The sequence below is a fragment of the Cherax quadricarinatus genome, unplaced genomic scaffold (assembly GCF_038502225.1).
Source record: "Cherax quadricarinatus isolate ZL_2023a unplaced genomic scaffold, ASM3850222v1 Contig725, whole genome shotgun sequence".
Classification (NCBI taxonomy): Eukaryota; Metazoa; Arthropoda; class Malacostraca; order Decapoda; family Parastacidae; genus Cherax; species Cherax quadricarinatus.
The window spans coordinates 100,687-117,357 of NW_027195751.1; the positions used below are offsets into that span (position 1 = coordinate 100,687).

Genomic DNA, 16,671 nt, shown 5'->3' on the forward strand with positions numbered 1-16,671 from the left:
AAGAATTGAAAAGGAGAGAGAGAGAATCGAAAGAGAAGAGGAAAAGGAGAGATTGAGAATCGAAAGAGAAGACAAAAAAGAGCGTGATAGACTTGATCGTGAGGAAAGAGCTAGAGAACGTGAGGAACAAGCTAAAATACGTGAGTTAATAGAGAGAGTAAAGGATCGCGAGCTCGAAAAATCTCGCCTTGAATTAGAGAATAAAAAGTTAACTTTCTCACAACAGCAATTAGAGGAAGGAGTAATGGAACAACGTGCAGCTAGTACACACATTCCAACACCTAATTTACCTCCCTTCACAGAGGGGGAAGACATAACTTCATACATTATCAGGTTTGAAAATACCGCTACCCTCTGTGAATGGCCTGATGACACCTGGGCTACCAGGTTAGGAATGTTATTTTCTGGTACCGCTTTGAATATCTATGCAACTTTGTCGCAGGATATCATATGTAATTATAACCTACTGACGAAGGCAATCCTTAAAGAATATTAAAAAACCACTAATTCTTACAGGAAAGATTTCAGGTATGCCACCTTACAGCCTGGCCAGAACTTTCAGCAGTTACAGGAAACACTCTTTCGTTTGTTCGACTTTTGGATAGAGAGTTCAGGAATTGATCGCAGTTATGAATCTCTTAGAGATTTCATGGTTGCTGACCAGTTCCTGAGAGCTCTTCCCCATCAGATACGAACATTCATCAGAGAACATAACCTGATTAAAGCTGAGGAAGTTGCTGAGGCTGCTGACCTGTATGCTGAGGCTCACAATTCCTATAAAGACCTAAAGGGATCAAACCCTAAGGGCAAGGGTTCATCAGACCTTAAGAAATCAAAGCCTCTAGTGGAAAGTAAAATGACTTCTTTTATTCCTGTTTGTCATTTGTGTGGTGTTAAGGGACATAAACGTCCAGATTGTCCTTCTAAGAAGGTCCAAAAAGTTGGAAGATGTTTTAAAGACTGTAATGACCAAGCACCCTTCTGTTCAGGAACAGTTAATGGACTTAATGTATCTACCATTTTACGAGACACTGGATGCACATGTATAGTCATTTCTGATGAGCTGTTCCCTAACCTTAAAGAAACTCATTCTTCTGCTATACTTTCAGACTACTTGGGCCGTACGGACACTTTTCCTACCATCCGTTGTTACATTACGTCTAAATGGTTCACAGGTTGGTCTGAAGCCGTACTAGCTCCCATCACTTCTTGCTCCGTACTAATAGGTAATGTAAAAGGTGCCATTCTTCCTTCTGAGGTTGACCTTTCATCACCAAAGATGGACATAAGTGTTTCAGATCCTCTTCCTGTAGAGTCAGTGAAGCCCCTCGAAAGTTCAGATGAGACAATATCTCGTGAGATTCATGTGGGATTAAGAACCAGTGATGCTACTCTCGAAAGCGAGGTAGTAGGATCACCGGTTCACTTATTAGATGAAAGTGAAGATATCACCTCCGATACTATAAATGTCTTGACTAGGGCTCAGACCAAAGCCCAGGCTCCTCCTACTATCCATCCTTTGATTTTCCCTGACTTTAAGCCTTTAGATATATCGAAGGACTCCTTTGTCAATTTACAACGTAATTGCCCTTCTCTTCAGAATTGCCATAATGCCACTAAACAAAATCAAGTTATCCAAAGGAAAAACTTTTCATATAAATTTGAATATATATAAAAGGTATCTTGTACAAGTCAGTATTCAAATTAAATTCAGATGAGATAGACTATTCCATCTTAGTTGTTCCAAGTCAATGCAGAGAGACTGTTCTTAAAATGGCTCATGACCTGCCAGTGGCCGGACATTTCTCGCATCGTAAAACCTTAAATAAAATTAGGGAAACCTATTTTTGGCCAAAAATGTCCTCGGATGTCACTGCCTATTGTAGATCGTGTAAAGTTTGCCAACTGTCATCCTCCCGAGGTACCAGGCGAGTACCTATGGTCAAAATGCCAGTCTTTACGGTACCTTTTGAAAGAGTAGCTATTGACATCGTTGGTCCTTTATCTTCACTTTCATCTGGGGGACATAGATATATATTAACATTAGTTGATTATGTTTCGAGTTTCCCTGAAGCTGTACCCTTAAAGACCATAACTACTACAGAGGTGGCTGAAGCCCTTTTGTCCATCTTCTCCAGAGTGGGCATCCCTAGAGAAATTTTGTCGGACCGTGGGACACAGTTCACATCTGACTTAATGCAACATCTCTACCAACTTCTGGGAGTGAAGCCTCTCTTCACCACACCCTCTCATCCCAGCTGTAATGGGAGGATTGAGCGGCAGCATTCGAGTCTCAAGTCCATTTTAAGGAAACTTTGCTCCCTTAAACCTAAGGAGTGGCATCGTTACCTACCCTCTGCTTTGTTTGCCATGAGGGAAGTTCCCAGTGGCTCTTTGGGGTTTTCACCTTTTGAACTTCTCTATGGTAGACAGGCCAGAGGCCCATTGTCCGTCCTTCATGACTTATGGACTAATGAGGAGGTGAGTGCTGAGGTTCAGTCTTCTTACCAGTTTCTCCTTGACCTTAGATCCAAACTTGAGGAGACCTCTGACATAGTTTCGAAAAAGCTAAGCTTGTCAATGGACCAGTACAAAACCCATTTTGATTCCAAAAGTCAGAGGAGAAGTTTTAAAGTAGGGGATGAAGTTCTGGTGCTTTTGCCTATCAAGTGAAATAAATTATTAGTAGCATGGAAAGGTCCATATAAAGTATTAAAAATTTGTGGGAAAGTTGACTACCTCATAGAAGTTAAGGGGAAACCTAAGCTTTATCATATCAACATCCTTAAGAAATATTACCGAAGAAATTCGGTCAACTGTTTGAATGACTTTGACTTAGTTTTTCCACACGAACTTGATACGACAACCGAAGAATGTAAGGTGTGCGTAATTGACACCTCTAACATAGACTATGACGGAGAACTACATGACTTGGTGACTCTTGACCACTCGGGTGCAACCAACATTAATATTAATGAATCTTTGGATGACCATAAGAGACATGAACTATTTCAATGTGTGAGTAACTTTTCAGACGTCTTAACTGATATTCCAGATGTTACCTCCACGGTAGTCCATAAGATTGACTTAGTGACGGACAATCCTATCAAACGAAAATTATACCCAGTTCCAGTTCATCTTAGGGATGCATTTGACTGAGAGGTAGACAAATTATTAAAACTAAAGATCATTGAACCTTCAGTATCTGCATATTGCTCACCAGTAGTCATGGTTAAGAAGGAGGATAATTCATATAGACTTGCTATTGACTTCAGAGGCCTTAATGCTATAACTCGGTGGGATGCTGAGCCTATGCCCTTAATAGATAGCGATCTACACAAATTTTATGACTCTTCCTTCTTTTCAGAGATTGATATTGTGCAGGCATATCATCAAGTAATGTTAGATCCTTCTTCTAAGCAGTACACCACTTTTCCTACATACCAAGGACTGATGCAATATAGAACTATGCCCTTCGGTTTGGTAACTGCCTGTGCTACCTACGTGAGACTGATGAGAAAGGTCTTGGGTAATATGCCAAATGTTTCAGTTTATTTTGATAACATTTACGTAATGACATCCACGTGGGGCGAACATATCCAAACATTAACATCAGTTTTGCGTAGGTTACGCTCACATGGCCTCACTGCCAAGCCGAAGAAATGCTTCTTTGGGTATAACAAGATTAGATATCTTGGACTGTGCTTTCTAATAACTCTCTGCAGCCTCTCCCCAGTAAGATCAAAGCTTTATTAGAATTTAAATTCCCAAAAACCAAGAAGCTCATGTGTAGCTTTCTTGGTTCTGTAAATTTTTATGCAGGGTTTATCCCGAACCTTACTGATCTTACAGACATCTTATCCGACTTCCTTAAAAAAGTCTGTGAAGGAACCTCTTGAACTTTCCAATGTAGCTCGGGAAAAGTTTAATGAGATTAAAAGTATCTTTTCGAAAGACCCTATACTTAAGATTCCAGATATTAATAAAACATTTTGTTTAAGAGCTGATGCCTCCAATACTGGCTTAGGTGCGGTGTTACTACAATACCATGATGGTACTCCCTTCCCTGTATGCTTCATAAGCCGGAAACTCCTTCCTGCAGAAACGAGATACTCCACCATAGTAAAGGAATGTTTGGCCCTTGTGCGGGGTATCTCCAAACTTAAATTTTATTTGCTGGGAAAAGAATTCATTTTAGAAACGGACCACAAACCTTTGATATACCTAGAAACTTTTAAGGGAACCAACAGTCGCCTCTTGAGGTGGACATTGGCACTCCAGGCTTTTAAGTTCCATATTGTATATATCAATGGTTCATCCAATTATTTCTCTGACTGGTTAAGTCGTGATAGTCAGTAGAAGATTTGTTGCCTTACACGACTTCCACATGTTAGAACTTTTTCCTCGCCTATTTTTCTTATACTCCTTGACTATAAGTCTTGGTATGGGGGAGTGTGAGGGAAAAGTTCAATAGATAGGAGTAGCGAGGGAGTATATAATAACAATAGTTTCATTGCCGGCTGCTTGTTAAGGTAGGGTCAGTCTAGCTCCCGCTATCCCTTCCCCTCCCTCTCCCCAACCCCCCAAAAGGTGACGTGTGGGGCTCCGGTCAAACAGTAAATCACTCGACTCCCAGCTCCCAACACTACTGTAAGTACATGCCTGATCATATTTTAGTGGACTTATTGGTTGACAGCTTCACTTTTGACCAATAATTAACTTAGTCCTTTCAGTCGTGATAGGTTAAATGTTTTAATAATCACCACATCCTTTAGGTATTGTACTTATCATGGAGAGTGATTTCTTAAGCAGTGGTAATCTGCCTCTCTTTACAGCTTGAAATGACAGAGAGGGTCACCTGCCAATCAACGAGCAGAATTGAAGGAGACGGACTAACGTTCTGAGACGTCCCAATTTCTGATCCACTTACCTGTTTGTGTATGCAAGTAGCAGGATATAACCCCTCATCATTGCCGTGGAAAAAAACCTGCTTTCCTGTCATTGGGTTAGATTATTCACTGCTATACTGTGAAGAACTAGCCAGTGGATTGTCACCAACACCTGCGACCCCCCCCCTCCCCATCAGCAACGGCTACGATTTCAACAACACGCAGTGTCACCAACACCAGACACCCAAGTTTTATATATTTTAGCGTTGAATTCAGATATCATTTATATTTTTCATTTTTCATTTTCTTTAAGGTAGGATCAATATTTCATATTTAAGTGTTTTATATTTTATATTTTCTAAATAATAAAGTGTATATGTTTGTCAGTTTTTGTTCTTTATCTATTCATTAATTTTCCTGAGGAGGAGCCAGCCTTGGAAATACTGTCTGAAGTTGTTACAGGGCTGAGTAAGCCTTCACATGCAGGTTATTTGTGTATTGTACTGGTTTTACCCTACAATGAGAATTTGGGCAGCCTGCATGATGCACTTAAGTTCAATTTAAATATTGTTCTCAAAAGCTGTGAGACAGTGAAACAGAGGATGATTAAGAACACACTGTCTAATAGTGTTTGTGGTGTTTATAAGGTCTCATGCATTCTTCACCCTCTTTCATTCATAGGACAAACTAGTAAACCACTGAAAACGAGATTACCTAAACTTCACTGCTCAGGAAAGGGCGAAGAGTCGAATATCTTCAACCATGTCAGTTTTTGCAATCATCCGTCATGGAAAGAGGTGTAACTGAATTCTTGCTCTTGAAACATGATAGGAATGCCTTATATTTTTCGAGTTATAAGTTGTACACACTTGATAGCTATTTAGTGGAGTCCAATGTGCACAGCCTTACTTAAGGGCTCCTATATAAAAATAGCAGGATTGCTCATTATGCACGTTTCGCCGTCCGGGAAAGGCCCTCTACCCGTCAGTATAATATATATAATCAATAACAGTAAGCCCAATTAGGTACAGCTGCATAAGAACACTGTACTGGCACAAGTACACAAGGTTGTATCTGCAGTCACTGATTACAATATAGTGACTGCAAATAGCTTTAAAGGTTCACAACCCAACAGGGTTAGGTATTTAGGAGGTGATAAGGAATAATCGAAAATTAATGAATAGTCAGGATATTTGGTAATAAAGAATAATCGGAATACTAAGGAAGATTCATGCATACCCAAGGAACAGTCATAATAATTGTTACTGAGGATATCTGATGGCATTATTTAGGAATCTATGAAGAGATTCTTCTGAGCACTACCTAAAACCTTTTAGAACCTTCCTTGAAGTATGGTTCTTTACTTATACAAAGGGCACATTCGTCTCTTTTATTACTTAGAAGGTTTACATATAATTTCATTGTTCTGTATGTATATTATCAATAAATAATGAAATTATAGGGGACATAATGGTTCCCCTGCGACTTATCACCTTTCAAGTCGCATCAAGATCTCGCACCTTCATTATTATATAAATACTACTATCCCTATCAATTACCACACACAAATTTATGTATGTATTCACTAGGACAACGTTATCTCTTATGTCACATGACTTGTTGACGGTGATCTGATGTAGCTTAGGGCTGGCTACTACATTTCCTATTATTCTTTTTTCCCTCGCTTTCTGTAAGCCTCTCCTCCACCAACCCTAACTGAAACGGGGGGCTTGAAGGGGCAGGATGCATGGGTGACTAACGGTGCCAATGATCTGACTATTTTTGAGAGGACCTGATTGGGGTCACCACGCTACTTTACTGAGAAAAACCTCTTCTCGTTCAACCTTATGCTACTCTTCCAACATTGTGGAGTTCTTCATGACGCACGTAGACATGCGTCTCAGCACACTCAGTATAAACCCTGGGTTGTGGAACTGCAACGAAAAGGGATGTTCAGTGTAACCTCAGCAGAATCGTCTAGGACAAAATTAATCTAGAACTATCAGACATATCTTGCGAAACAGTTATGAGCACCCTAAATCCTTACCTGTGCATGGAAGCTGAACACAGAAACATATAAGGTTTGTGTTAAATATGAACTAATGAGAAAACCTGGAAGATCAGATATAGAAAGAGAGCGTCAGGGATGATGCAAAAGAAAAAAAAAAAAGGGCTGCAGAGTTGCTTAAAACCATGACGCTGTCACATCGAAGGAAAAACAGCCATTACCGAGAAATCACCGATTTATAAAAAAAGTTCTACCAAACTGAAGAAGGACGAGAGGCCATTCATGATACTGCAAGAAACCTCAAATACTTATATTTCGTGTGCTAAATCCAAGCTTGGACCTCTTGAACTAGACCCTAAATGAGAGGGAACTCATGTAGTGACCCAGTAAGTGACAGCGAGGGTGAAGAATGCAGAATACTTTTTTCATTTCATCGGAAGGCCGTGTAGACCAACTAACTGACAGTACAAACCCATAGAATTTGAAAAAAAAAATTGAAAACATGGCCGCTCACCCAGCACCTGAACCAAATTCATAGGATTCTCTATAACAACAGTGCAAAAACATCGCCAGCACGAGTCCTCAGTATTCGTTGGAGGAAATGCCTAGATCTATGTGAAATACTAGATTCTTTAAAGAGTGCAGGCATAGCTCCTTCTGTGTTCTTTTGAGCACAAGCTAAAAAATACAGACCATTACCCTTAACTTCCCACAACTTAAAAATCTTCAGAAGAGTGATGAGAACAGCACAATCTGCATAACTCAAACCAGCACGATTTTAGAACTTGACGATCAGTCCTGTCACAACTGCTGGACCACCGTGACAGTATTATGGGGGAGCTCGAAGGAAACCAAAATGCAGATGTAATATAATCAGATTTTGCAAAGGTGTTCGACAAGTGCGATCATGGCGTGATTGTGCACAAAACGAAGGCCATAGGTATTACAGGGAAGATAGGCATATGGATTTTCAAATTCCTAACAAAGCACAAAGAATATAAGTAAAAAGAGCAAAATACAGCATCAGAGAGGTAAAAAGTTCAGTTCCCCCAAGGCACTGTCCTGGCACCTCCAAGGCACTGTCCTGGCACCTCTGTTGTTTATTCTCATAGATTGAAGATTGAGACACTTATGCAGCAATCTTCAACTTGTCGGTTTTTCAAACCATTCATCACATTCTCATAGATTAAAACACCAGTCGCAGTTTTGTTCCATAATTTGCAGATGATACTACAATAAGCATGAAAATAAACCCAGTGAAAAACATAGGGCAGCGGGCATAATAAGAGAGCACTATATCATCTTCCGTGGCCCTAGAAAGTTCAAAATCTTACCAAAGTGATGTAAGAACTGCTGAGACAAGTGTAGAAGTCTTCAAGAGGAAACTGGACAAATATCTTTGCCAGGTGCCAGATCAACCAGAGCTGTGATGGATATGTGGTTCAGCTGGCCACCACCAACAGCAGCCTGGTTGACAACTCAAGAACCAGAAGAGCCTGGCCCAAGGCCGGGCTTTGGGAATAGAAAAACTCTCAGAACTCATCAAAGGTATATGAAATCGTTATTATATAAACTCTTGTTTTGGTCTCTCATTATATAGTAGAGGGATGTACATCACTGCTTCCCCTCTTTTTGTGTATCTTATATGTATGAAGCAGATTATTATTATTACAATCAAGGGGAAGCGCCTGGGGGGGATGTGGAAGGCATTCGGGCTTAATTCGGGGAACTGGAGCACAGAACCAATTCCCTAAATCAAGAACCCCTCACCAACATCAAGGAACCTTCCCTGAGAGGTGTATGAAGCAGAGAGGTCATCCACTTTCTTTACTATTAATGTACCGGATGTATTGCCATTCATTATCGTAGTTTAAAATTACAATAAAATAAAAACTTTTAAAAACATTTAAAATTATAATTAAAATTTGTATCTGAAACATTTTACAAAATGATAATAAAAGTTAACACGTAATTAAATTAGATGTCCACTAAGATGTTGTTTGCCACAGCCTTGGTCCTGTTTTTTTATACTGAAAATTCGTATCCCACGTGGAACCTCAATTGCTGTGTGTGTGTATGTGTGTGTGTGTGTGTGTGTGTGTGTGTGTGTGTGTGTGTGTGTGTGTGTATAATATATATATATATATATATATATATATATATATATATATATATATATATATATATATATATATATATATATATATATATATATAATATGTCTTGCCGAATATGTAAAACTGGTCAATTAGCAAGAACTCATTTAAAATTAAGTCCTTTCTAAAATTTTCTCTTATACGTTTAAAGATATATTTTTTAGATTAATGTTAATGTAAAAAATTTTAATTTTGCACTAAAAGAATCTTAGAAAATTTACCTAACCTTATTATAACAAGATCAATTTATTTTAGCCTAACCCAACTAAATATATTTTAGATTTGTTTACAGTAATTTATTACTAAACAAACACAGTGAAACATATTTTTTTTCGTTAGGTTCAGAATGATTTTGGCGAAATTATTGCATACACAAATTTTCACTTGTCCTATATGGCAAGATGAACGTTGCTATTTAAGCCAAGATCGCAAGTTCTGCCTATTCGGCACGACACACACACACACACAATATATATATATATATATATATATATATATATATATATATATATATATATATATATATATATATATATATATATATATATATATATATATATATATATATATATATATATATATATATATATATATGTATATATATATTACTGTATGTGAAAACTTTCAGGACCAAATGTAATAGCTTTTAACTCAAACATATATTTACGGTTTAATTTTTTTTATAGCATCAAGAAATTTTGTGTTTATTAAACTATCAACTTTGTCCTTCCTTATATCCTTCGTCTCTGTTTTTCACTAATGTTGAACTTTCATTAATTTTTGTTGTCAGCAATGCGTAAGGTGGAGACTGGCAGGTTCTATGGTACCAAGAGTGTACAGGAGGCAGATGATGGTCAAGATACACGCACCGCACTCTCTGCACTTCTCACTCTCGTCGATGCTGATGGTATGTGCTTTCTGAGCTATCTTTATTCCATAATTTTTACCATGTGTGCTCTGTATATTGTGTTTCTTACATTATGTTAATTGCATTGTTATGATATTGTTTGTGCGGTTTGTGTTTTGGTAATTCTTAGCATGGATATGTGTATGGTACACTTCTGCAGTGTGAATGTTAATTTATGCGGATGTCCAGTTAATATCTGGATTATGTAGGTGTCAGGGTAGAGTTAATACTTTGTGGGGACACTTATTAAAATTTTCAGTTACATTTTTCAGTAGTTCAGTTGAAGAGCTAAACTTTGGTTTTGTTGAAAGATAGGGAGAAATTTTCGTTATTACTTACACGCTGACGTGGCACATGGTCACTGCTGCTGCAATTATTGTTCATTGCAGGATTTAACGGTTTTGATCCCTTCTGATAATAATATTAGGTGGTAGAGTCGCAAGCTTGAAAATTCTTGCTTCTGGGTCGATTCCTTAGAATCCATGAAATTACAAATGCTTATTACAGATACTAGGTTAAGGTGACAACAAACTGGCTTTGTTGTGGGAGCAAGTAGAGGTCTATATAAAACATTGCAATCTTATGAAATTCCAGATAGCGTAGTTTAGAAAGAAATATGCCTATCAACCTAGATGTTAGCTATTAGTTAACTGTTAGTTAAAATTAAATTATCCCAATTTTCCCCAAATCTGTGTAAGTAAAATTCAGCTCAGTCTGCATATAAAACATTCTGTTTCTGGCATTTACCTCTATGATAATTATTATAATCACTGAGAAGCATTTCCATTGCTAAACTTTTGGTCATGGAATACAGGCTGCTGTGTGCAACAGTGCAGACTTATGATTATATACTTTAGCAGATTTTTATCAGATTCGCTGATTTGGATTCTTTAAGATACTTGTGTTTACTCTCTCCTACATTACATTGGAAACAACTTTCAGAACCTGCTTTTCAGTCACTGAAATATAACGAAAAAAATTTCTTCCATTTTATCAATGACTTCGCAAATTACAAGAATTAAAAAAAAATCTGTTATAGCTATATAAAGCTGAATGACCTACAAAAATAGTTAGTGAAGGAGCTGGCCTTTCATAATTAATTTCAAAAGTTTCAGTAATGAATGCTTCAACAAGTTTCCTGCTTTGGAGAGAATAAAAGGTTACTACAGAAATTATCAAGTTCATTAATCATTGAAAACTTTGTCATTCTATCAGTATAAAAGGAACTTACTGTAAGCCTTTCAAAGCAGAATTTTGAATTATGAAAAATAAATTAACAAAAACTAACAAAAAGCTTAGGTGATGGAAGACTGGATATCAGTTTGGGAGGAGGAAGTATGGAGGAAGTGAATGTAATCAGATATTTTGGGAGCAGATTTGTCGGTAGACGGGTCTATGAATGAAGAAGTGAACTATAGAAATGGTGAGGGAAAAACGGTGTGTGTGCAGTGAGGCATCTGCGGAGACAAAGAACTTTGTCCATTGTGGAAAAAAGGGTTATGTACCAGAGTACAGAAGTACAAACGCTCTTATACGAGTGTAAAACATGGGTTTCAAGAGGAAACTGGAGGCAGTCAAGATGTCTTGTCAGAGGTCAATGTGTGGTGTGAATATTATGCAGAGAATTCGTAGTTTGGGGATTAGGAGATGAGTTACGAGAAGTATTTTCTAAGGGTCTAGGAGGTGCTGTTGAGGTATTTTGCATTGTTAGAGAAGACGGGGTCAATCAAATCCAACAGGTGTGTGTGAGCGTGATAGACAGGATCCATGACAAGTGATTTACATGACTACAGGAGGTATAGGAATCTGAGCAATGTAACGTTTATGAAGGGATTCAAAGAAACCTGTTAGTTAAATTTGGGTCCTGGAGGATGGAAATACAATGACTGCATTGAAAAGCCGGGATGGTGACACAGTCTAGAGGCGCAGCTGAGATGTGGTGTCGACACGCCTCTAACAAGAAAGTGGCAGATTGATGCTTCAAATGTTTCCTAATTTTCGGATCCTCCTACCTCGCTGGCAGATGGCCGGTAAATTTAAAAAAATAACTGTTAATAATTCTTCAGCTTTATTACAAATTTTTAAAGCCACTGTTGTCATGTGTTGGGTCTCACCCACCGCCAGAGGAACAGGCGACAGAGCAACTGTGCTTGGGGATGGATGATCCTCCACAACAGTATCAGATCTGTGAAGGTTTACCAGGCTTATCAGACCCTCAAAGAGTATTTGATAAGGCTACTTTCTCCTTAAGGAAATGAAAAGATAGAAAAATTAACATAATATGATAAAGAACTTTATTGACATGTAAAACTAGTAAAGAATATACAAAACTTAAACATGAAATTAATCGTACTTTTAGCAAAGAAATTAAAAATTAAATATATGAATATTTAGTAACTCAAAGCTAATATGTAAACAATACGTAGTGGAGAATGGTGCCATGCCGATGTTATGGGCACTTAGCTCTGAATCCTGGGTTTGGAACGCTGAGCCGTTCATGATGATGGGGGGTAGGGTTAGAGATGTACGTGACTTGACACACACTGAGTAGACAGTGACCACAACAAGAGTAGAGATCCTGACGATGAGAGGTACTGGGATCCTCTGACCACCACAACACTTGTGAAGCAGTTTAGTCACTAGTAGAGAACCACCATGAAACGCTGGTGGAGTTACAACTGGGGAACGGCTGCTAAAATGGTGTATAGCTGATTAGATGACGGCTACGAGTGGAAGGGGGACCAGTGCAGGTAGAGATGTCAGACTGACACTCTGATCTTATCAAGATCTATGCTGCCTCTTTTATCTCACCTGTCAGATGACCTGAGCCGACAACCAAGGCTAAAATAAAAATACAAGAAAACACACCACTTGAGAAATCACTCACAGCCTTTAAAAATCACGTACAGCCTTTAAAAGAAATGGTGAAGATTAAATGATGACATAACACTACGTAATTCTAAAATCAGGACAAAAAGAATTTGCAGCATAAAAACCTAAACAAGAGTGAAGCTCTTATTGAAACCAAATTAATCCAAAGACATTGTAGACTTTGGAGAAGGAGCGATATGTGGCGTCAATCTAGATTGGAGGGGGCGCTTAGACACTGACACATGTGAGTGGGAAGATAAAGAAATTGGGACATTAAGAGATGATGAGGTTGGAACCACAGATCCCTGAACTGCAAAAAGGGATGGACACAAAGTTGTCTGCTAAAGTGAGGGACACTGACGTCAGGGGCCGTTTAGCGACCCTGGAATAAAAGCCACTCGAGTTTTCCTTGGAGGTGGAGATGGGAAACTACCATGGTGTAAGAGAAGCCCTCTTTCTCTTTAAGACAATGGATCTCTCTTTCTCTTAAGAAATTCGGGCAATGGCGAGAATAGGCAGTGCGCGCCTCTTTGCAGTTAAGGCAAGAGGGAGGGTGGCTGTATGATCGACTGCTATGGTCTGCAGCACCACAAAGAGCTCTCTCTGTCACTGACCTACAATATTTTGCAGGGTGGCTGAAGTGCCATCCATCTTGCACATGTAGGCGTTGTCCCGTTACGTAAACAGAAATGTGGCAGTTCACGGCTCTCAAAAGTTAGCTTCGCTGTACTGCATGGATAGCGCCTTATCCCGCGAGCAGGGAGTAGGTATATGTTCACTTTAATGATCGGACAATTGTGGAACTCGAGTTGCTCCAGAATGACTTCATTACACACGAGAAAGTGGTGTTCAATGATCGTATGTGGATGGATAATAGATTCTCCACCAAAAATTAAGGAAAATGTGCTTGTAAATCGTAACTTCTCTGTTGTCAACAATGTCAATAAGTGAAGGATTATGGACCTACTTTGCATTTTGCACTATGACCTCCGTGTGCCACTCTTGAGAATATGGAAAGAAATGTTCTTCCCAACATGGCGAACGAGTGTCTTGCTGATGCTGAGTTCTTCTCCCTTTCCCCCAATACTTCACATGACACTTCACATTCTCACATTCCGAGACTTTCTTCACACCAGCTTTCTTCACGCCATCGCAATGTTTTATTACTTACTAGTTTCCCAGTGCCTCTGCATTTTGACTTTACTGACACTCCTGGTCCGTAGATACCTGCAAAATGTTACTATTATGCTCTATTTTTTTTATTTTATTTAAAACATTACAATACAAGATGGAAATTATATTAAAAGGTACACAAAATGAGTTAAATCACAAATTCCCAACTTACCCTTACAAAAATCATTACACCAGACAAAAGTGTTCCGACACCCTATCACCACACCATATACACCCAGTTATACCAGAATTATATACCCATGAAGGCTTAAAATTTTGTCACAATTTCACCTCCCCCCCCTCCCGCAAAATATAACCAACACCAACCTGATTGCATCTTAATTTGACATTAAAGGATACATAGCAATTACACTATCATGAGTGATACAATAACACCATAGACACAAAATATTAATAACAATATAAACAATGTCTTTACTTAAACACAATGACACCTCAACCTGGTGAAAGAAAATACACTTAAAAAGATTAATTTTTTAAGAAGGTTGCAACAATGAATGTCAACTCCCAAGGGCAACTTATGTGCAATTATCTTAGCATGTAAACCCTATCCATTCAACATAGTATATAAATAAAAAACTTTATATGAAAACATCACAGAATACAAAGGAATAAAGTATAAAACCCCAGCCATGTAGCGGCTACAGGCAAAGTATTTCACATACTTCCCTAACACAGATAAAACAAAGCAACTTGATGTGACAACTGCGCCTAAACACAACTCACATCATATGACTTAAGACTGCTATGTACATAGATAAGAACATAAAAATAAATCTAATTTGAATAGATCACAGTTGATAAATCCGCCTTAACATATCAGGCGTAAGAGAGTAATTCTCATTGTACAAGTCCAAGTCCAACTTGTATGTGGTCTCATATTTCTATATACAATAATATGCTCATTATCTACACATTAGACTGCAACACACTGAACAAGCAACTGTCCATCACTTCCAACACAATATACTGCCCTAGTCCTCACTCTGCACAGTGATAGAGGCAACCCCCCCCCCTTTTATACCTTATCCATCATTCACTACTACCTTGAAGGAACATGAGTACCATATGAATAGTGAATAGTCCATGACACAAGAAACTGGCCAGCTCCACAGGTGCATTGCACCCGTGGTCCATACATTATTCACTCAATCACTCATCCAACACACACGCAAACATTTCACATTCAATCACATCACTGCACACCCAAGGAGGTGAGCCCGTTGAATACCCCTGAACCCTCCTCCCCTTTTACCAACCTTCTCACCCCAGCCGTTAAAGCCCCTTATAACGCCAATAAATTCCCTATTGTTAGTAACCCTCAGAAAAAACCTCATTCCACCTTTTCCCAAAAATGTCTCTATTACCACACAAAGTTCGACAAAACGTCGCCGCCAAAGTCCTTCTCAGCACATCCCCACCCACCTTCCCCCTCATACCCCACAAAACATATATGTAGTCCACGATTACATATACTAAACCCCTTACCACACCCTCATCCACACCACTCATATCAAGACTCAACGCTCGCAATACCGACACACCTTGACCCCCCACCCTCACCACCACCTTACTCATCCATACCCTGATGCACTCCAAACCTTCGCAAAAATAGACATAAGAACATAAGAACATAAGAACGAAGGAACACTGCAGAAGGCCTACTGGCCCATGCGAGGCAGGTCCAAGTCTCCTACCGGCTTAAGCCAATGCACCCAACCTAGACAGGTCAGGTCACATTGACTTAAGGGAGGAACACGGCAACCGACCTGTTAGCACAAGCTATCAGGTCTAACTCACACCCACCCACATCTACTCATGTATTTATCCAACCTATTTTTAAAGCTACACAACGTTCTGGCCTCTATAACGGTACTTGGGAGTTTGTTCCACTCATCCACAACTCTATTACCAAACCAGTACTTTCCTATATCCTTCCTGAATCTGAATTTTTCCAACTTAAAACCATTGCTGCGAGTCCTGTCTAGGCTAGATATTTTCAGCACACTATTTACATCCCCTTTATTTATTCCTGTCTTCCACTTATACACCTCAATCATATCCCCCCTAATTCTACGTCTTTCTAGAGAGTGCAGTTTCAGGGCCCTTAGTCTATCCTCATAGGGAAGGTTTCTGATACATGGGATCATCTTTGTCATCCTCCTTTGTACATTTTCCAGAGAATTTATATCCATTCTGTAATACGGTGACCAAAACTGTGCAGCATAATCTAAATGAGGCCTAACCAAGGATGTATAGAGTTGAAGAACAACCTGAGGACTCCTATTATTTATGCTTCTTGATATGAAGCCAAGGATTCTATTAGCTTTATTGCGAACACTTATGCACTGTTGTCTTGGTTTCAGATTACTGCTAACCAGAACTCCTAAATCTTTTTCGCAATCCGTAATATTAAGATCTACATTATTTAGTTTATATGTGGCATGGTTATTGTCCTGTCCAACATTTAGAACTTTGCATTTGTCTATATTAAACTGCATCTGCCACTTCTCCGACCACTGCATCAGTCTATTCAAATCTTCCTGGAGTGCTCGAATGTCCTCGTCAGAATGAATTCGACGGCCTATTTTGGTGTCATCGGCAAACTTGCCGATGTCGCTCTTTATGCCCTCATCTATGTCGTTT

The 16,671-nt window shown here is 38.9% G+C and overlaps 1 protein-coding gene across 1 annotated transcript in view; it reads left to right on the forward strand.

The window, feature by feature from the left end:
- The window catches only part of LOC128685765 (outer dynein arm-docking complex subunit 4), a 124,881-nt gene that overhangs the window by 91,179 nt on the left and 17,031 nt on the right, over positions 1–16,671 (forward strand). Inside the window, exon 9 of the mRNA XM_070080632.1 lies at positions 9,844–9,960. Within this exon, the coding sequence (XP_069936733.1) occupies positions 9,844–9,960 (117 nt within the window). The remainder of the gene's footprint in view (positions 1–9,843; positions 9,961–16,671) is intronic.